Source organism: Panthera tigris, chromosome E2 (assembly GCF_018350195.1).
Source record: "Panthera tigris isolate Pti1 chromosome E2, P.tigris_Pti1_mat1.1, whole genome shotgun sequence".
In the NCBI taxonomy this organism is placed as follows: domain Eukaryota; kingdom Metazoa; phylum Chordata; class Mammalia; order Carnivora; family Felidae; genus Panthera; species Panthera tigris.
This window is the reverse complement of record NC_056674.1, coordinates 13,039,181-13,059,535: the sequence shown is the minus strand read 5'-3', so window position 1 is coordinate 13,059,535 and position 20,355 is coordinate 13,039,181. Positions and strand designations below refer to the sequence as shown.

Sequence of the window (20,355 nt, the reverse complement as noted above, 5' to 3'; positions counted from 1 at the left end):
TTTGCCCCGAGACCCTCTCCCTCTTGAGGCAGGTGACTCCAAGGGCTGCTGTTCCCCTGAGAAAGGGTCACTGGTGCTTGGGGGTGGGGCAGAGCCTGACCTGAGAATGGGAGAGAAAAGTGGGGGGGGGGCGCAGAAGCAGTGAGGGGAAGGAGGGGAAGGGGAGAGTGGATGACGAAGGCCATGGTCAGGCTAGGCCAGGGAGTCTGGAGGGGAGCTGAACTCTGGAGCTGGGGGCTGCTGCTCTCGGAGCCCTGAGGCCATGGCTCTTGTTATTTCAGCGGGAGCAGATCCGGCCCTTCCCTGTCCCTGCAGGTGTGAGTGAGCTCCTGACAAGGCGTGGGGCGTGTGAAGGGGAGTGTCAGCCTGCCTGCCCCGGGGTTCTGTGCTTGTCAGTGTGTCTGTCCAGATGCCCTGGGCCTGCGTGTCACCCAAGCTTTGTGCGTTCAGAGGTGGAGTGTGACCGTGTGTCGCCATGCTTCTGTGTGTGTCTGTGTGTCCAGTTTGTGGGTCAGTGATTCAGGGTCCATCTGTTTGTGTATGTACTTCTCTGTGTGTGTCTGAGGGTCCAAGTGCCCACTAGGCTGTGTATCCTGCGTGTGTTTGCACCGTGTTACTGTCTCCGCGCGTCCCCATGTCCGGGTGCCTGTGTGTCTGTGTGTCCGGGTCCGTTTCGAGTGTCCAGCAGGGGTCCTGGCCGCGTAGTTGCTCCCTCCACCTCCTGCCCGCCAGTCGGTTCGTCCGCGCGTCCTCCTCGGGAGGGGCGGGGCGGGGAGGGGAGAGAAAGGGGGGGGGGTCTCTCCACCCACCCCGCCCCCACCCCCACTCCCTCAGTCCCGGGATCGAACCTTATTTAGAGTCGCGATTCGACATCTGTTTTCAAATTTGATCAGCTCTGAACTTTATTTTCCGAGTTTGAGGAAAATTATATTCCATCGATCGCGCTCCCGCCCCCTCCCCCGCAGCGCCCGCCGCCGCCGCCTCCATATATCTGCGCGCCGAGCCGGCCGGGCGGCCGCGAGGGCGGAGGCGCGCGGCGCGCCGCGGAGGAGCAGAGGGAGGAGAAGGAGGAGGAGGAGGAGGAGGAAGCGCAGGAGGCTCAGGAGGACGGCCGGCCGCCCGCGCCCCCGCACCCCCGCCGCCGCCCCGTCCCCGGCGGCCCGCGTCTCCGGCTCTCGGCGCGCCTCTCTCCCGCGCGTCTCTCTCCGCGTCTCGCGGTCTCTGCTCGGCCCCCCTCTCCGTGTCCCCGGCTGTCCCTCCGTCTCCGGGTCTCTCCGTCCGGGTCTCGCAGTGACTCTCGCTCCCGCTCCGTCCCCCGGGGCCCCCGGGCCCCGCCCCCCGCCCGGCCCCGCCCCCCGCCCCGGAGCCCGCTCCCCAGGACGCCGCCGGGGCCATGGCTGCGGGATCCGAACTTTAAACACTTCTCGCCGGACCGGAGCGGAGGCGCAAACCCCGGAAAGTGAGTGAGCGCCGCGGGCCGGCGCGGGGGCGGGGATGGGGGGCGGGGCGCGGGAGGTGCTCCCGAGGGACCGTCGGAGCCCGGCCGCCGAGCCCGGGGCGGGGAAGACGGGAGGGGTCGGCGGCCCGGGGTGGGGGTGGGGGCAGCGCCCAGCTCTGGGGGTGGGGGGGGTGGTGGGGGAAAGGGCTGGAGGTGCGCGCACGGGACAGGGGCTCCGGAGGCGGGAGGGGGGGGGGCGGAGGAGTGCGTGAGAGCGCTAGAGATGGGGGCCGGCAGAGACTGGGGTCTATTTGGGAACCGGGGCCGACGGGCACACCTGAGGGGGTTCTGGACGTGCGGGGCTAGAATCCTGGGAGGTTTCAGAGACCAGGACTGAGGGCTTGAAATTTGGGACCCGGGGGTTCAGAGCCAAGAGACTGGCTATTTGGGGTTGAGAGCTGACAGTTTGAGGCTGGAGTCAGTATGGGGTGTGGACCTTTGGGGCTGTGGTCAGTGTGAAGGTTTAGCTGGGGGGGGGGTGGTGGTGCTGGGAGGTCTGGATTTGGAGCTGGAGTTCAAGGCTGAGGGTCTGCACACTTAGCTCTGGATATTTGGGGTCTGGATATTTGGTGGAAGGGGGTCATCCGGGCCAATAAATGGGTCTGCACACTTTGGGGCTGGGAGCTCCTGACCTTCCAGGGACTGTGTCCTTCTGGGGACAGGTGGCCAGTATGCTGCATGCCTTTGCTGTCTGTCATTCCACCACCGTCCCGGGGCCATGCTGGGCCACCTCTGCCATCTCCTCCGTGGCTGGGTCTCTCCTTACTGTGTCTCTGTCTCTTCCAGCATCTCTGGCTCCACCTCTAACTCCAAGAATCTGTCTCTGACTCTTTATCTCTGTCTTTTGGAGCATCTCTCTCTTCCTCTTTGGGTCCAACTCTCGGACGATCTCAGAATCTCTGTGCCTCTTTCTCCCCAGGTCTTTCTCAGTGTCTCTCTGTCTCTGCCTTTCTCTGTCTCTTGCTATCTCTCTGTCTCTGCCTCTCCCAGCATCTCTGTCTCTGTCTCCCCCTCGCTGGTTTCCGCTCAGATTAAGCCGGGGACCTAATTCCAGGCCCAGGATCGAATTTTCTGGCAACAAAGGGAAATAGCGAATCGATCGGTCGCTCCGGAGATTAAGAGACAAGCGGCGCGCGGATCTATCACGGCTAAACGGCCCCCCCGCCCGCTCCCCCTGCCCGGCCGGCCCGCCGAGGCCCAGACGCGCTCCGCATCGCCAAGCAGCCTCAGGAGCCCGGCTGCCCGGCAGGCCCGGCCGGCCTCGCTGAGCCCAGAGCTGACTGCGTGAGCTAACTGCGCGCCCTGCCAGGGGCCGAAGCCGCGGGAGGGTTCCCAGCGCCAGCACTGGCCCCTGGGGGGGGGAGGAGAGGGAAGGAGGTGAAACCAAGGCAGTGAATCACCCTGAAGAACCATGCTGCACGCACCTGTGGCCGCAGGTAACACCTTTCACTCACACCTGTGTATCAACACACCCGTCACGTTAGCGTGTCCCCTTCATTTCCCCACATCTGGACCTCCAGGTAACATTAGTCTTCTTATACCTGTCCCCTGCAGGTAACCTGTTCTCTTCATCTGTCCCTGTAGGTGTCACCTATTTCCTGTCACCTGCTTTTACAGGTAACACGTGTCCCTTGCAACCTGCCCCACAGATGTCTATGATCTCTCGGTGACACGTGTTCTCTCTTACCTGCTTCTCCAGGTAACACCTGTTCTCCAAAATCGGCCCCTTCTGTTCGAATCCCTGCCTCTGTCCCACGCATGCCACATCGTCCCTTTCCTACCTGCACCCCCCCATTCCCTGAAGCTCTAAACACACTTATTAAACACACTTCTCACACATTCCTGTTCACTTCTGTGTCTCAAACAGTACCTGTCCACCATATCTTCTCTCTCCGCCCCCCGCCACACACACACACACACACACACACACACACACACACACACACACACACACACACTCCGTCCTTCGCACGTAAGCACTCATCCTCTTAACCTGCCCCCTCCCACCTCTCCCGTCCCATACTCCTCCCTTCCAATGCTAACCTTGTCCACCCTCGTACCTGTCCTTCCAGAAGCACTTCCCACTCATGTGTCACCCGAGAACACACCTGCTTCCCACCACGCTCCCTGCCTGCACCTACCGCCCCCACACTCCGTCTCCCATCCTTTGGCCCAAAGATACCTACTTCCCGCTGTCTTTTCCACTTGTCAGTTCAGGTGACTCACCCCAGACGGCAGGTGCACCCACCTACCCGCACCTGTCTCCTAATCGGCACGGCTTGATCGCTCACACGTGCAGTGGGCCCTGGGCACCCTTCCTCGTGTGCCTCCCCCCCCGCCCCCCCCCCCCCCCCGCCATGATGTCTCCTAGAGCCCTTGTCCTGAAAGTCACCCCTCCCCCCTCCACCCTTGAGCTGCTCACGTTGTATCTGGCTCCTTCTATCTCTCTGTCTCTGCTTCTCTTTTGTCTCTCACACCACCACCTTATTCGTACACAGGTTTGGACGGGGAATCTGACCTTGGCCTCAGGCAGCTACCTGTTGCCCCACACCGTCCCTCAGGCACTACCTACTTCTTTTCTTCTCCCACAGAACTAATTCCCCATGTTTCCCACATCCCCCCTTCCTTGCTGCACGAGGTCACCCCAGCGTCTCTCCATACCTGCCCCTTTCTCACCTGTCTGCCAGAGCATCACCGGCTCCAATGTCCTGTCCACTCACTCCTGCAGCAAACACGTACCGAGGCTTCCGCACCTGTCGCCTCCCTGATCTCTCTCTGCTTTTCATCTCTTCAAGTGGGTCTCTGCCATACCCCTGGCATCCCCAGCCTGTCCACAAAGGGAATGCCTGCTCCTGGCCACACTGTTGCCCCACAGACGTGAACCAGCTTCGAGTCCCCTTCTCTCCTTCCCTCTCACTGACGTCCACGTAGCTCTTGTCCCCTCACAGCTTTTTCTTTTTTTATTCTTTTTTTATTTAAATAAACATTTTATTTATTTTTGAGAGAGACCGAGCATGAGTGGGGGAGGGGCAGAGAGAGCGGGAGACACAGAATCCGAAACAGGCTCCGGGCTCTGAGCGGTCAGCACAGAGCCCGACGCGGGGCTCGAACTCACGAACCGTGAGATCATGACCTGAGCCGAAGTTGGACGCTTAACTGACTGAGCCACCCAAGCGCCCTGCTTTTTCTTTAAAAAAAAAAAAAAAAAATTTTTTTTAAGTAAGCTCCATGCCCAGTGTGGGGCTTGAACTCATGACCTTGAGATCAAGAGTCTTATGCTGTGCCGACTGAGCCAGCCAGGCCACCCCCCTTCACGACTTTTACAGACATTGGGTACATACCCCAACACCTCTCAGCCGCCTTGTCTCGGCTGTGCTCGTCTTCACTACCTGCTCATGCGGCCTGTCACCCCCCCACCCCCATCCCACCCCGACACCTTGAGAGCCTAACCTTCAGATCCCTCACACCTGTCTCCAGCCTGCTCCCCTCTGGAGATACCTGTCCCTTTTCACAGGACATGTCACCAGCCATCTAGCCCCCCAGGGAACACCTTCCTTGATGAGCTTAAGTAACACCTGTAGCATTTGCTGACCACATAACACTGTTCCCAGGGGTCCCCACACCTGCCCTCTGCATCGTACAGACTCCCTTAAGCCAGAGGCTCTCTGACTTCAGTGTGCAGGGGAAACTCGTGGAGGGGCCGCTGGCACATACCGCTCCGGGCCTCGCCCCAGAGACCCTGGTGTGGCAGGTCTGGGGTGGAGCCTGAGACTGCATTTCTAGCAAGCTCCAGGTGCTCCTGGCCCGCGGACGGCTCCTTGAGTAGCACCTGCCTACTCGGAACATGTTCCCAGCCCCTGCCCGGTTTCTTTGCGTTTTGGTTTTGTTTTAGATTTTAATCTCTGCACCCAACACGGGGCTCGAACCCACAACCCTGAGATCAAGACTTGCACGCTCTGCTGACTGAGGCAGCCAGGAGCCCCAGCCAGCCACTTATTCAGGCTTATTCAGCCTGTCTCGGTGACTGGCAGTGTTCTCAGTTCTTTCGAACCACGGTCTCGTTTCCTCCTCACGAGGCCCCCGGGGAGGCAGGTCCTTATTCTTATCCCCAATTTACGGAGAAGGAAACTGAGCCCCGAGAAACGGAGTCGTTTCTCTGAGGTCTCAGAAACTGGCATTCTTGGAGGCCATCTGACTTCAGTCATCCAGGTGTCCTTACCTCTCCCACCTGCCTATCAGGTGACCTGCTTCCTCCACAGAGGCACCTGTCCGCCCTGTCACTTTGGCAACACTTGTTCCTCCATGACCCAGCAGCCCTCCTGCTCCCCAGCCTCGTGTTCGCCCCCCACTCCTGCCATCAGTCGTGTCCCATCTCCCTGCTCGTACACCTGTCTCTTGGACACCCACTCCCCGGGGCCGAGCTGGTCACTCACATCCTCACTCCCTCCCACCGTCCAAGCTGCCCGGAGCCAGCCCAGCTCCTCCCAACACGCTCCTGTCTCCTCAGACACCCCTTGCCCTGCAGAACTACCCATCTCTGCACACCCGGCTTCCCCAGCCTGGTGCCTCTCTGCCCGCCCTCCCTCTGTGTGCTTCCTCTACTCCATCTCTGTCTCCCGAATCTGAGTCTCTGTCTCTCTGTGTATCTCTGTCTCTCTCTTCCTCCCTCCCTGTCTCTTTGTTCGCGGTGTTTCTCCACCTCCGTCTGTCTCTGTATCTCTGTATCTTCTCTCTTTATAGGGTCTGATTCTTGTTCTCTGTGTCCTGCATTCTCTGTCTCTTTCTCATTCTCTGTCTCCTCCCACCTCTTCTTTCCCTCTCCTTTGTTCTCTCCTCCAAAAGTACAGGTTTTGGGGGCTTGAAGTCCTGACCCACGTTTGAGTCCAGGCCTCCCCACTCACTCTTGTGGGACTCTGGCCAAGTTACTTTTCCTATCTGAGCCTCAGTTTCCGCATCTGTGAAATGGGCATCACGGCACTTGCTACCTCCCAGGTCGTGTGGTGAGGATGGGGTGGTGAGGGAGGCAAGAGGACCTGGGCCAGATGGGGGCTGATCTTCCCTCCGTGGCTTCCTCTCTGCTCCCATCTCTTCCCAAGGGCTGCTGGTGTTGGTGGGAGTATGTGTGGTGGGGGAACGGAGAGAGAGATGGGCAGAGGCGTCCGGGCCAGGGCTTGGGCATGGGACCCGGTGTGGGGCTGGGGACAGGGATCGATCCGCCTCGGCGGCAGTGCGCGGGCCAGGATTGCATCTTGTCACAATAATTTATTGCTCTCATCCCGTCTGATCGATGGAGCTGAATTAGCACCGTGCGATGCCCCTGGAGCCCCGAGCCTCCCCCAGCCTGGCCGGACCCCGGCCCTTCTCTGGCCCTCGTGGGATCCCCTGCAGTCCAGGCACCCAGCTCCCATGGGCCCAGGACCTGCACTTGGCCCCAGGCTCTGGGGCCCTGCCCTCTGTTTCCTGGTTGCCTGTCCCCCTGTGCCTCTCTTCCCTTTTTGCCTCTATGTTTGCCTTCCTGGGTCTTTGACCCCATTTATCTGTTCCTCATTTTCTCTGACCCTCAGTCACTCACTCCTCCCCCATTTTTGTTCCTCATCTGTTTCTCTGTCCCCCTGTTCTTGTGTCTCAGTCCCCCATCTGTCTGTCCCCCTGCTTCATCCCTCAGTCTTCCTGTCCACCCCCCTCTCTGTGCCCCTGACCCCACGTCTCGCTTTACCACCTTCATCACTGCCCCTTGGTCTCTGGCTTTCTGTCCCTTTGACTCCCTGTCTGTCCCTCTGTTTCTCTGCCTCCTTTTAATATGAGTTTCACTTAAGCCCCGTTTCCTGAGCACATACTTGGTGCCAAGCCCCATGAACAGGACACAGGGTGCCCCCGCCCCTGCCTCTTGGCCATCACGGTCCAGAGGGGCCCTCTTGGACTTCGGCCACAGGGATTAGCTGGCTACACTTGCCTTCAGCTTTCTGTTCCTCCACCCCTCCGGCACTGCCAGATCACAGTCCTTGCCCCTGCACCTCTGTCACTGTCTCTGATACAAGGCAGTTGGCGGGGGGGGGGGGGGGGGGGGGGCGGGGGAGGGTGGTGCTGGGGTGTAGGGATGAGACAGGGGAGGGAGCTGGAACTGAGGAGTCTAGGGAAGAGGTTGGGGTTCAGGATGAGGCAGGAGGTGTGACCTGGCCAGGTGGAGGTGAGGAGGAGGGGCAGGGTGGTTTTTGGAGTTGGGGTGGTAGCCAGGAGCTGGGTCAGCCCCCGGGGACACTGACACCCCCCCCAAAGACCACAGCTGGGCATTGTGCTGGCCATGAGCCCACACTTGTGCCTTCCCCTTGCTCCCGCCTCCTCTGCCCCTGTAGCCCCTACAGCCTCTGCCCTCCTTGCCCACTCCTTTGCCTCCGTCCTAATCCCTCAATTTTCCGCATCTCTGCCCCTCCTCTCCTTTCTCCCTGACGGGGTCCCTCCTTGGAACAGCTCTCTTCCCGACCTCTGTCTCCCTAATTCACTTTGTCCAAGCGGCTCTGACTCACTCCCCTTTTCCAGGTTTCCCTAACTCGTCCCCTTCTGTCCCCCTCTGTCTCCCGGTAGGTGTTGCTTTCTGCTTGTCTCTGTCCCCCACCCTCCCTCTCTGGGTGTCTCCTCCCTCCCTCTACCCGCCCCCCACGCTTCCTCCATCTCTTGGGGTCTCTGAAGGGGAAGGCAGGGGGTAGGGAAGCAGCCTGAGCTCTGGGTCCACATCCGCGGTGGCGCCTCCCGCCCTCCCCTCCCCTCCCCCAGTGCTGTTTGGTAGGCGGGGTGCGTGGCACTGCGGCTCCCACCTCCCCGGGGACGCTCCCCCCCCCCAACTGACACGGTTCCGCGTGCTGGCCACAGCCCCAGGGATGTTCGTGCAGAGACTGGGACTCAGGGAGCGAGAGAGATGGAGACAGAGAGATAGACCCAGAGACACCAGCGAGAGGGAGAGAGGGGGTGAGGGTGGGTGTGAGGTCTCTGGTGCTGCCATGGCTTGGTGCCTCTCGCCTTCCCCAAATCGCATCTCAGACACACCTTCTCCGGGCCGGGAGGCCGGTGCCTCGTCTGTCTGCCCGCCCGTCCTCCTGTCTCACACAGAGAGTCCGGTGTGTGTGCATGTGTGTGTGCACACACGCAAGCTACTGTAACTCTGTGTGTGTGTGACACTGCGGGGGGGGGTGGGGGCGGGCTTGACGGTTCATGTGGCTGTGACTTGTGTTGCAGCACGTGCAGACGTGACCTGCGGAGACCTGTGCGTTCCAGGGCAGCGGGGACTAAGCATGGGAGCGTGAGCCCGTGGGGGCTGGGAGACGCCGTCTGAGCCGTGTCTGTGAGCCTGTGCGTGCCTTGTGCGTGTGACGCTCCTCTGCGGGCATCTGGTGTGACTGCCCACGGTTCTGGAGTTGTGCGGAGTCTGGACTTTCCAAGTCTGCTGGCCTGTCTCAGTGACCGGGACGGCCCACGCCGCTGCAGGCGAGGAGACCAGAAGGCTTAGTCCAAGGGAGGCGTGGGGGTGGGGGGGGCGAGCGGGCACCACCCCAGGAGCCGGGCTGGCGAGTGTAGGCGTGGGACACCGTGAAGGAGCAGCTGTGGGCTGTGGTCACAGCTCCTGCTCGCCCCCCCCCCACCCCCACCCGCGTCAAAACCAGCCATGTGAGCCTGGGTGGCGGTACGTTTTGTGTTAAGGAGGTGCCGTCGTGTCTCCGAGCCTGTGGGATTGTGTCCGAGTCGAGGCTGGACGTGAAACGATCCTGCGTGTGCCCCGAAGAGTGTTGAAGGCCCTGTGCACTTGTGGTTGTGTGTCTGCGTGTGCTCTCCACGTGGGAGCTGACGCCCCAGCACGCGTGAGGCCGTGTGTGTGTGTGATGACGCGCGGGCACAGACGTGTGTTCCGCGCTGCCCTGTGTGTGTCGCGTGTATTCCGTGGGTCTCTGTCATGGGGGCCTGTGTGCTTCTGTCCCTGCGTTTTTGGGGTTTTTTTAAACTTTTATTTTTTTTTTTTTGGATATTTATTTTTGAAAGACAGAGAGACAGAGTGCAAGCAGGGGAGAGGCATCATGAGAGAGGGAGACACTGAATCCAAAGCAGGCTCCAGGCTCTGAGCTGTCAGCACAGAGCCCGACACGGGGCTTGAACCCACAGACCGTGAGATCATGACCTGAGCCAAAGTCAGATGCTTAACCGACCGAGCCGCTCAGGCGCCCCGTCTGTCCCTGCGCGTTTCGTGTGCCCGTGTGGAGATGCGCTAGCTCTCAGATGAGCCAGCCTGTTGTGGGGATGACGGCGTGTGGCCTGGAGAGAAGCAGCGAGCGGTGTGTTTGTGTGTGAACGTACGTACACGTGCGCTCACGCACCCCAGACGCAGAGACGCCCTCGCTCGAGGGCAGGCTGAAGCATTTGGTTAATCAGGCAGGGGTGGGAGTGGGGGTGACCTTGGGGGTAGGGGGGGTGGGCAAGTCCAGGCAGGAAAGCCCCCGTCCCCTTCCTGGCCCAGTCCTCCTCGGGACAGCCGCAGAGGCCCCCTTGGTGCCTGCGGTGAGACCGCCTTCGGGCCCGTGTGCACACAGATGTGGGCAGGCGCGTGTGCGAGCACGTGCGCAGGTAGCGTGCGACAGCGGGCGGCTGGGCCGTGTGCGGCCGGAGGGGACAGGGCGCACGGTGTGCGACGCGTGCCTACCGGTGGGGGCCTGGAGAGGGTGGTGCGAGAGTCTGCTGTGTGTCCGCCGTGTGCACAGATGTGTCCTGCGTGGGTGTGTGGCCTAGGGAGGGGCGTGTCCCCGGCGCGGGTGCAGACGGAGGGTCAGGGTGTATACGCGTGTGTGTCTAGGTGTGAGGTGTGTGCCTGTTGGTGTGTGTGTGCGTGCGGGGGCGGCAGCGGGAGAAGGGTCTTGGGCCGCGTCTCTCTCCTCTTTAGACAGAGCCCCGGAGAAGATATGAAATTTAAAAAAAAAATCAATTTTCATTCCACTTGTGCAGATTGTGTTAAGGGGAGGGGGTGCTGGGTGAGGGATGAAGGGGCTGGGGGGGGGGGTGAGGCCCGAGGCGGCTCCCGAGGCGGCCGGAGCAGCTTAGAGAAATCAAAACAACTGGTTAAACCCCAGCCCGGGGGGCCGGGGTGCTGGGGGGGGGGGTGAGGAGACCAGAGGCGAGGAGAGATGTGGAGAGACAGAGACGCCCAGAGACAGGGAGAGACAGAGACGCCCTAAGACAGAGACAAGAAACACAGACCCTGAGAGTCTTGGAGCTCCAGGCGGAGAGAGGGATGGAACAACAAAGACCTCTGTGAGACGGACCCCGCCAGCCCGTGGGCCTGAGGCCGGGAGCCCCATCTCTAGAGAGACAGAGGCAGACGTAGGCCTGAGACGGTGCCCGCTTTATACACGCAGACACGCGCTGGAGAAGTGCGGGGGGGCGGGTGGACAGACAGTCGGACAGACGGCGGCTTGACCTCCGAGTGCCCGCCTTGCCGCGACACAGCCCGTCACCCACTTGGCCTCTGGGTGTGAGCGTGCTGCTGGGCGGGCTGGTCCGTGTGCGTGTGTGTGTGTGCGCGCGCGTGTGCGTGCGTGCGGTCTCGTGGTGGCTGTATCGGTGCCGCGTGTGCGTCTGTGTCGCCGTGTGTGTGATGCAGGGTCTCTGGTGCTGGTGCATGTGGCACCGTGTGCAGCTGTTGCGTCCCTCGTGTGTGTCCCCTGTGTCCCCGGTTGGCTGTGCTGGTGTGTGTGTCCGGGTGGGTGTGGCGCCGTGTCGGTGTGCGCTCGTAGGTCCGCGTGTCTGTGTGTGATTGTGTCAGTGTGTGTTTCTGTCCACGGTTGTGTGTCTCCACTTCCGGGTGGGATCAAGGTGGTGTGTGTATCCCTAGACAACCGTGTGTTCCTCTGTGAATATCTGTGAGCGTCGTGGTGTGTGTGTGTGTGTGTGTGTGTGTGTGTGTGTGTGTCGGTCACGGGGCGTGTGGCTGTTTTGACCTGCGTGTCTGTGTGTTGCGTATGACACGGGTGGGGGGGGTGGTGCCGAGGGTGCCGTGTGGGTCTGTGTGAAGTGTGCTTGGGCCGGATTGTGGGTCTGTGTGACTGCTTGGCGAGGAGGGGAGAGGCAGCGTCTTGCCTGCCCAGCCCCTCTCCCCACACTGCTGCACGCACACGCACAAGCACACACACATTCAGTGCCGTGGCTGCAGGCGGTGGAGATGGGGGGCGGCGGGGGGGGGGTGGAGGAAGCAAAATAAAATTAAAAATTAAAGCTGGCCCGGGGTCCCCATCCGCACGGCGCGGACCGGCGGGGCGGGGCGGGGGTTTGCAGCGGCTCCCCCTCCACAGCTACCGGGTCTGGGGCCGGCTGTCCGTCTGTCCAGCGTCCTAACCGGGCCCCTGCCTGGCCCCGCAGCCCCAGCCCCGCAGGCCCCGCTCCTTCCACCGGTCGATCGGCGATCAATGGGGCCAGGGGGGCGCCAGGGGCAGGGCGAGATCAAAGGGACCCCAAGAGACGGACAGTGGGACGGAAACAGAGATGCGGAGACAGAGATGGAGACAGAGACAGAGACGGAGAGACAAGGACGTGGGGAGGAGAGACGTGGAGAGACGTGGGGACCCAGAGAGAGACACGGGGACCCTGAGACGTGGTGCTGTGGACCCTGTCAGTCAGGGCAGGGACCCAGTCCCTGTGGGCCTGACCGGACAGAGACGGGGACAGAGAAGGGGCAGGCAGAGATGGCGAGACGGCAGAGACGCGTGAGAGATGCGGGGGGGGGGAGCGTGGGAGCAGGGCCCGGAGCGCCGATCCCACGGCTCCTCGTTATAACGTGTCCGGAGGAGGCGGCGGGGAGTTGAAAGCGTCGGGAAGAGAAATCAAAACCAACACGGAAATGAGAGGGGCCAGTGGGGGTGGGGGCGGGGGCGGAGGCAGGAGGGAGGGGGACCCGGAGAGGCAGAGCGAGCGGGAGGTGGGAGAGAGGTGGCCGGCGAGGTGCGGAGCCGGAGCCGGGAGGGAGATGGGGAGACTGAGGCGGGACGGGCTGGGGGCCGAGCCGGGGTGGTGGCACAGCTGGGGAGAGGGGAGAGCCGGGGGAAGAAGGGACGGAGGGGATGGGGTGCGGGGAAGCCAGAGATGGGAGAGACCCGAGGGAGGTTGGGGGGGGGCACAGGGGTTGGGGAGAGGGGGTGGGAAAGGATGGGAGGAGACCCCCTGGGTTGAGGAAGACAAGGAAAGAGAGAAGAGAGATGAAAAAAAGGAAAAGAGATGAGGAGGAGACAGAGAAGGGGAGAGAGAGAGAGAAGAGTGTGGGAGGGGGGACGGGGGGGAAGAGACAGGGAGGGAGAGCAACAGAGAAAGTTGGGGAGATTGGATGGGAGACAGGGGACATGGGGGTGTGGGGGCAAAGTGGCCGCAGGAAGGGGGGACCCTGAAGAGGCAGTTGAGGTGGCCGGGGGCCTGAGTGATGGAGAGGACTGTGTGGGAGAGACGCAGTGGACACCGGGTGGCGGGGGGGCCGCCTGGGTGCCCGTGGGGACCCGGCAGGTCTGGAGGGAATGGGCCATCTGCCAACTCTTGTCTGCCGTCCAAGGGGTGAGGTGGGGCTTGTGGGGAGCAGAGCGGCCGTGCGGGGTCTTTGGGGAGAGCGGTGTCTGCGGGAAGGCTGTCTTATAAGAGCACGTCGTGGGGGTGGGGTATTTGAGGGGGGTGTCTGAACGAGGAGGTCTGAGAAAAGTGCTCTCTCTGAAAGGTGGGGTCTCAAAGGGAGGAGCGGTGAGGGGCCGAAAAGTATCTAAGGGGGAGGATGTGCCCGAGGGCTGGGTGTCTGAGAGGAACAGATGTCCAAGGGTCTGGGGGCGCGTGGGGGTGTCTGTGTAGTGGGGTATCCGCGGGGGAGAGGCTGTCAGAAGGGTAAAGGTTCTGAGAGACGGGTGAGGAGGGGGGAGGGGGGTATTTGAGGAGAGGGGTATCTGAGGGAGTAAGGGGGTCTGAGAGAGAGGACCTGAGAGGGGAGGCATGTCCAAGGATGAAGGGGTGTCTGAAAGAGGAGGCATATTTAAGGGGGAAAATATGTCTGAGGGAGGAGGCAGATAGGAGCACAGGTGTCTGAGGGGGGAGGCATATCCATGGAGGAAGTGGTATCTGAGGGGTGCTGTTTGGGAGAGGCAGATCTTAGGGGAAGGAGTGTCTAAGGGGGTTCTTTCGAGGGGAGGCATATGGGAGGAAGAAGGGTATCTGAGGGGGGCCTCCCGGAGGGACGCAGATCTAAGAGGAAGGGGTGTCTGGGGGGCGGCTGGGGGGTGAGGGGAGGCAGATCTAAGGGGAAGGGGTGCCTGGGGGGGGCTGTGGGGTGAGGGGAGGCAGATCTAAGGGGAAGGGGTGTCTGGGGGGGCTGTGGGGTGAGGGGAGGCAGATCTAAGGGGAAGGGGTGTCTGGGGGGGCTGTGGGGTGAGGGGAGGCAGATCTAAGGGGAAGGGGTGTCTGGGGGGGCTGTCCGGGGAAGGGGATCTGAGGGGGGGCTGTGGGGTGGGGGAGGCAGATCTAAGGGGAAGGGGTGTCTGGCGGGGCTGTGGGGTGAGGGGAGGCAGATCTAAGGGGAAGGGGTGTCTGGGGGGGCTGTCCGGGGAAGGGGATCTGAGGGGGGGCTGTGGGGTGGGGGAGGCAGATCTAAGGGGAAGGGGTGTCTGGCGGGGCTGTGGGGTGAGGGGAGGCAGATCTAAGGGGAAGGGGTGTCTGGGGGGGCTGTCCGGGGAAGGGGATCTGAGGGGGGCTGTGGGGTGGGGGAGGCAGATCTAAGGGGAAGGGGTGTCTGAGGGGGCTGTCCAGGTTGGGGGAGGCAGGTGCTAGTGGTAGGGGTCTGAGGTCAGGGGTGCGCATCTGTGGGATCCCTCCTTCAGGGTGCTGGGGTCTGTTCTGCGGGGGGGGGGGGCTCTCTGGGCCGGCGGGTGAAAGCTGGGGACTGCTTGGGAGCTAGATGAGCCAACCCCGGGGGGAGGGGGGTCCACTGGGCGGGCCAGGGGGTGGGGGCGAGGTTCAGAGCGAGACAAATCTGGGGCGGCCAGATAGACAGAGACCAGAGACGCTGAGACGGATGAGAGGTCAGGCACGAGCCGGCCGGAGAGGCGGCGGCGGCGGCGGCGGCGGCAAAGCTGTTGCGGGGCGGGCGGGTGGCGTGGCCAGCCAGCGAGTGTGAGTGAGCCAGCGAGTGGGAGCAGCGCGGAGGGAGGCTGGGGGCGACGTGGGTAGTGACTGAGGCACAGGGTGAGGGCGAGGCTGCGGGAGGAGAGGCTGGGAGGCAGGGTCCGTGGGACGTGGGTGGAGAGGGTGGCGGGTGGCGGGCCGGGAGGGCCCGTGGGGAGCGCCCGCCCCACTGACCCCTGTCTGTCTCTCCTGCCTGTCCCCGCCTGTCCCCGTGTGTCTGTCCCGGCCTCTCTGCAGGGCTGGCTCCACCATGGACTGTAGCTGCGTCTCCGACCTTCTCTTCGCCCCGCCCGCCCTGCCGGCTCTCTGGACCCCCGGTAACTGGCCCGGACCTCCTGCCCCTCCCAGCCAGCTGGCTCCTCCTTTCTGCACCTCTTCCTGTCCTCCCTCCTCTGTCCGGGTCTGTCACGGTCCCCTGAAGGCAACCCCCTAATGAGAAACTTGGCTAAAAACTTCACAGCCAGATGTCCCTGCCACCTGCCTACTGGGACGTGAGGGTCTTTGGAGGGTAGGGGAGGTGCTGGGGTCCGAGAGGGGTAGGCTCCTGGGATCCGAGGTGCTGGGGTCTCGGCCTGCTCCCACCCGGGACCTTGGGCAGAGAGGCAGGTACTGGAGACGCCCGGGCAGTGATGGAGCAGGGCGGGGACCAGAGGGGGCACCAGGCCAGGCGCGGGTGTGCAAACGGACAGGGGCCGCCTGGCCAGGGGGACATGGAGCACGGTCCAGCCAGCCGGAGCCCTGGGACAGAGGACGGCCTGCTCAGAAGCGGACACTCAGAGCTGGGGATGTGGACAGTAAGACCGGCTTGGACGCGCATTTAAGCCCAAGTCACACGCCCCACAGATGGGGAATGCGTGTGTGCGCGCGTGTAGACTGGGACTCTGTGCCTGCTAGTTTGGGGGCTCGGAGTGTGTCCTTGCGTCACACGTCAGTGCTTCTGGAAGAAGTGGTCGCACTGGGAGGGTGTATGTGCAACGTCTGTCTTTGTGTGAGCTGGCGAGCCTGCTCGTGCGCGTGCACACACACACACACACACACACACACACCCCTACCTGAGCGTGTCTGGGCTGAGTGGGGGGTTTCTTCGGGACATCGGGCAGAGCATGTCTGCGTTTTAGGATTGGGGGTGTCTGTGGGCTTGTCAAGCACGTACCTGCCTTGGGGGTGAGGAGCTCTCGACCATTACTTCCCGGTGCATGTCATGGTCCGGGACGGAGGTCTCGGTGCACTTCGGGCTGCGTGGGCGGGTGGGTGCCCCCCAGGCCTCTGTGTCGGTGTGTGCGCGGTGGGGGGAGGGGTCCTTGCATCCGTGGGTCACTGTGACTGAACTTGGGGGGGGGGGCGGTCTGTCACAGTGTGTCTGCGGGCTGAAGTTGCGGGTCCTCTCTAGTTGTGCGTTGTGGGTCCCGGCAGATCCAGTCCGTCTGAGGAAATGTGTTTGAGGGCACGTGGTGGTTCCGGACTGGGTCGTGTATCTGCAGGTGTGGGGCAGTTGTGCACTGTTCTCTCGGGGTCGCGTGTGCGCGCGCGCGCGCGCGCGCGCGTGTGTGTGTGTGTGTGTGTGTGTGAGATGCAGTAGCGGGTGTGGAATGGGCCGGAGCTCACGAGCTGATTGAGCCCCATCACCCGAAGTAAGAAAGACCCAGAATGGGGTTGAGAGAAAAATTCTCCCTTCGGGGAGGAAACCGCCTGGCCTCCTGAGCCCTCGGCGGAAAGGCATTAGCACCGATTCTCACGCACCAGCACCAGGCAGCCTGGGTGGGACCCCGCTGCTCCTTGCCTCCTACCGCTGAAATTCTATTAAGCCAGAGAGGGCAAGGACCTACCCTGGGGCCACACAGCAAGTAGGTAGCTTAGCGTTGTCTTCCTCCCCAACCTTGGTTCTTTGTAGGCTGATCCTGCCTGCTGTTCTCAGGCCTGGGTCCCGGGGTCTCTGAGGAGGGAAGGAGGACAGAGGATGTGGCCCAGGACTGAGCACAGAAGTGGGCCCGGGGCCTTGTGGCTGGGAGGGGAGATTCAGGGGTGGGCGAGAGACCCTCCCCTTTCCATCCGGCTTATTCGGCACATTTGGACAGTAGGGTGCAGGCCACTCGTGTGTGTGAAGCGTGTGCCGAGGGGCGAGCCGTGGGTGTTACAGAGCGCAGGTGCCTGCGTCTCATGGGTTTGGGAGGCCGTTCTGCAGGCGTGGTCTCAGCCCGCGTGCGCCTGTCAGGCTGACACCCGCGTCCCGATGCCGCACCCGCCAGTTCTGCCACACTGTGTGTGATTTGGGCCTTTGGCGTCCTGTGCGTCTCCCGTCATGGCTGCGTTGTTGTGGGTCTTGGTTCCGAGGGGCCAGAGATGTACGATTGTGTGTTGGGACGGACGTGTGATGCCGGGTATCTGGTGTGTCCGCCGTGGTGGCACGTCGTGGGCGAGGTGTCGTGCCCCAGCAGGAGCGCCGCCCTCGGGGCCGCCTGTGTCCCACGGTGTAGCTGGGCATCCCTGGAGCGTGAGGGGACGGCTGTGTGCGTGCTGCAGGTTTACGCTTATGCACACCGCTCTAGGACCGACAGAGCCAGGTGTGGGAGGGGATGTGGCACGTGAGAGTATAAGTACACGGACCGGTGCAAAGACACACGGGCACACGGGCCTGGCCGCCCCAGGGTGGGGTCAGCGGAGGGCTTCAGGGAGAGATGGAGCAGGGGGCAAGGGACAGGGAGGGGCCATGCAGCAAGGGGTCAGGGGTGTTCCAGAGAGCAGGAGCGACCGGGGGCTTCTCAGGGCAGGGCTGGAGGGGGCAGCGGGAGGAGGGCTGTCCCCGTGTCGGGGGTGCCCTTCCCCTGCAAGCTGCCCCCTCCATTTCCTCCCCACGGTTTGAGGCCGCAGGAAACTGATCCCTCCCACCTCCACCCCGGGGGCGCTGAACCTGGCAGACTTGTGCCAAGGTCGAGGATGAGGCCGGAGGTGCCACCCCGGGGTCCCCGGACAACGGAGTTCTTGCCTCTTTGGCCAGATGGGGGACTAGACACCAGCTGGGGTAGAGAGTAGGAATTGGGTCCCTAAAGACATCAAGGGGTGGGTAGCTAGCTGTTCATCAGAGGCTGGGAGTCGGGGGAAGACCGGATGCCTCTCGGTTCCGGAGTCCAAGTAGGACCGGGAGCCCTGGCCTCGGTGTCCTGACCCGGGGCCACTCCCCTGCCTCCTGTCCCCAGGGTTTGCCTTCCCAGATTGGGCCTACAAGCCGGAGTCGTCCCCTGGCTCGAGGCAGATCCAGCTGTGGCACTTCATCCTGGAGCTGCTGCAGAAGGAGGAATACCAGGGTGTCATCGCCTGGCAGGGGGACTACGGGGAATTCGTCATCAAGGACCCTGACGAGGTGGCTCGGCTCTGGGGCATCCGCAAGTGCAAGCCCCACATGAATTATGACAAGCTGAGCCGGGCCCTGCGGTGAGGAGGGGTGGGGAGAGGCCGGCTGGCACCTTGCCCCTTCTCCCCTCCCTGTCCCTCTCGACCCCCACCCCCTGGGGCTTGCCCTCAGTCTCCTGGGACAGAGTCCCTCGGATCCCAGCGCGCAGTAGCTACCGTGACTACTTGTGAGCGGACGGGAAGCAAGGAGGAAGGCCGGAAGCCAGCGTCCCAGCCTGCTTCACCCTTTCCTTGCCTTGTGACCTTGCTGAAGGGACTTCTGTGAGCCTCCGTTCCCCCAAACTACAGTGCTCTGTGCACCGTGCCTGGCACAGAACGTGAGTTCGGGGCCCTGCCCAGCATTCCCTCATTCTCTCTCTAGCTACTACTACAACAAGCGGATTCTCCACAAGACCAAAGGGAAGAGGTTCACCTACAAGTTCAACTTCAGCAAAGTCGTGCTGGTCAACTACCCGCTGTTGGATGTGGCAGCAGCCACCACGGGCTCCCCACTCTTGCTGACCCCTGGTCCCTTTGGGGGGACCCCTGGGCCAGATGCTCCTCCCCTTACCCCTGAGGTGAGTTAGGGACACTGAGGTCCCAGCACTGGGTGTCTGGTGCCCCCCTCGCCAGCCATCAACCCCTGGGGACGGGGCAGCCACTCTGAGCGGTGCTGCCTCCCCCCTCCCCCTCTAGACCTTGCAGACCCTGTTCTCTGCCCCTCGCCTGGGAGAGCCAGGGGCCCGGGCGCCCCTGTTCACCCCTGAGACAGACAAACTGCGTCTGGACAGCCCTTTCCCGTTTCTGGGCTCCGGTAAGAGCCTGAGGGTGCTGGGGGAGGGTGGGGGGATGCTGCACGTGTTTGAGGGGAAAGGATGGGCAAAGATGGGGAGAGACAGGATGCAGGAAGGAGGCCCGGGGCGAGGTTGTGTGTGTGCACGTTTTAAAAGCCACAGGAGGATTCGTGGAAGGCAGGGAGGAGGGAAACTAGAGAGGGAGCAGCCTGGGAGAAGGGCTTTTAGGGCGCCAAAGGAATGGGGAGACCCGGGGAGAGCTGGGGGCAACCACAGGGTAGGGGGCGGCAGATGTCACGTGGGAGAGAGGGGGAGAACTGGGTGGAACACTGCAGGCAGCCCCGGCAGTGGAGGTGTGCCCGGCCTGATCCTCTGTCCCCTGTACTCACCAGGTGCCACCGGCTATTCCAAGCCCCCTGGCCTGCTGGGTCCTTATGGCCGCGCCTTCCCAGAGTACCCCTGGAACTTTAACCCGTACCTCACCGGCCCCTTCCCCAAGCTGCCCCCCTCTCTCTACCCCCCACACTTCTACCCCAACCCTCTGGCCGGTCCCCTGGGCCACCTGCCCTCAGCAGGGGCAGGGGGAGGCCCCGCAGCTTCACCCCTGCTGGCTGCGACGGGGGAGGGCCTGGGCCCTGAGCGCCCCTCGGGCCTGGCAGCCACCCCTCGCCTGGCACTGCCCGGAGCTGGGGGTCCAGAGGCTGCACTGGGTGGGAAGGAGGACAGCGACTCGGAGCTGGAGATCACTGATGTCAGCGGCTGCAGCTCTGACAGCGAGGGCGACGAGGGCCTCCCTGTGCCCCCCAAGGCCAAGGCGAGCAAAGGGGGGATCGGCAGCTGAACCATTGTGGGGTAAAGGATTCTGCCAGGGTGGGGGCTCGGGGGGGGGGGGGCAGCCTCTGCCCTGGTCCAGTGTGCCCTCCATGTCCTGCCCAAGGCCAAGGCCCTGCCCTCGGCCCCTCCTAGGACCGGCCACATGGTCACCCACCTTCTTTCCTAACCCTGGGTTGGGGTCTCACCTCCCCCTTCAGAGGGGGAGGGGACACAGTGGTCTCCAGCCTCTTTCCCAGGCTCCGGTTTGAGGGGGCTCCCCGCCTGGCCCCACTCTGAAAGTGCAATATGGTGCCCAGCCTCTCCTGCCCACCCACCCCTGTGCTGTGACCTGCGTGTTTGTTCGGCCATGTCTGCTCTTGTGCCAGCCCCAGTCCTGACACCCTCCCCACACAGGCCCCCTGGGGACAGGGAGCTCAGAGCAATAACCCCGCCCCCAGCCCCTGCCCAGGAGGGCCCCCTCCCCACAACCCCCAACAGCCACCTCCAGAGAGTTTACTACAAAAATAAAGAACGGAAAGGAGTGTGAGATGTGGGGGAGCCCAGTGTCATGGGTGACGGCGGGGGCTCAGGGTGTGGGAGGAGTGGCCTTGGGAGTCTCTGTTAAAGCACAGGAATCAATGAAGAACTGGAGAAGAAGGGGATGTCAGACAACCCAGGAGGGTC

The 20,355-nt window shown here is 62.8% G+C and overlaps 1 protein-coding gene across 2 annotated transcripts; it reads left to right on the top strand.

Moving 5' to 3' along the window:
* Window positions 1-1,380: 1,380 nt before the first annotated feature.
* Window positions 1,381-20,313, top strand: ERFL (ETS repressor factor like). 2 transcript variants are annotated; one of them, XM_042968514.1, is made up of 5 exons: window positions 1,381-1,459; window positions 14,915-14,994; window positions 17,872-18,106; window positions 18,447-18,642; window positions 18,761-20,313. In XM_042968514.1, the coding sequence occupies exons 2-5, from the start codon at window positions 14,928-14,930 to the stop codon at window positions 19,697-19,699; spliced, it is 1,437 nt and encodes a 478-aa protein (XP_042824448.1). In that variant the 5' UTR covers window positions 1,381-1,459; window positions 14,915-14,927; the 3' UTR covers window positions 19,700-20,313. The 2 variants fall into 2 exon arrangements, with proteins under 2 accessions (XP_042824448.1, XP_042824449.1); XM_042968515.1 differs by lacking the exon at window positions 1,381-1,459 and having other exon boundaries at window positions 14,657-14,994; window positions 18,761-18,878; window positions 19,251-20,313.
* Window positions 20,314-20,355: the final 42 nt, after the last annotated feature.

Excerpts from the sequence above, each read along its gene's own strand:
- ERFL (XM_042968514.1), top strand. The coding sequence starts at position 14,928 with ATGGACTGTAGCTGCGTCTCCGACCTTCTCTTCGCCCCGCCCGCCCTG. Across the intron at positions 18,107-18,446 it reads AAGCTGAGCCGGGCCCTGCG|CTACTACTACAACAAGCGGA; the intron begins GTGAGGAGGGGT and ends TTCTCTCTCTAG. Across the intron at positions 18,643-18,760 it reads CTCCTCCCCTTACCCCTGAG|ACCTTGCAGACCCTGTTCTC; the intron begins GTGAGTTAGGGA and ends CTCCCCCTCTAG.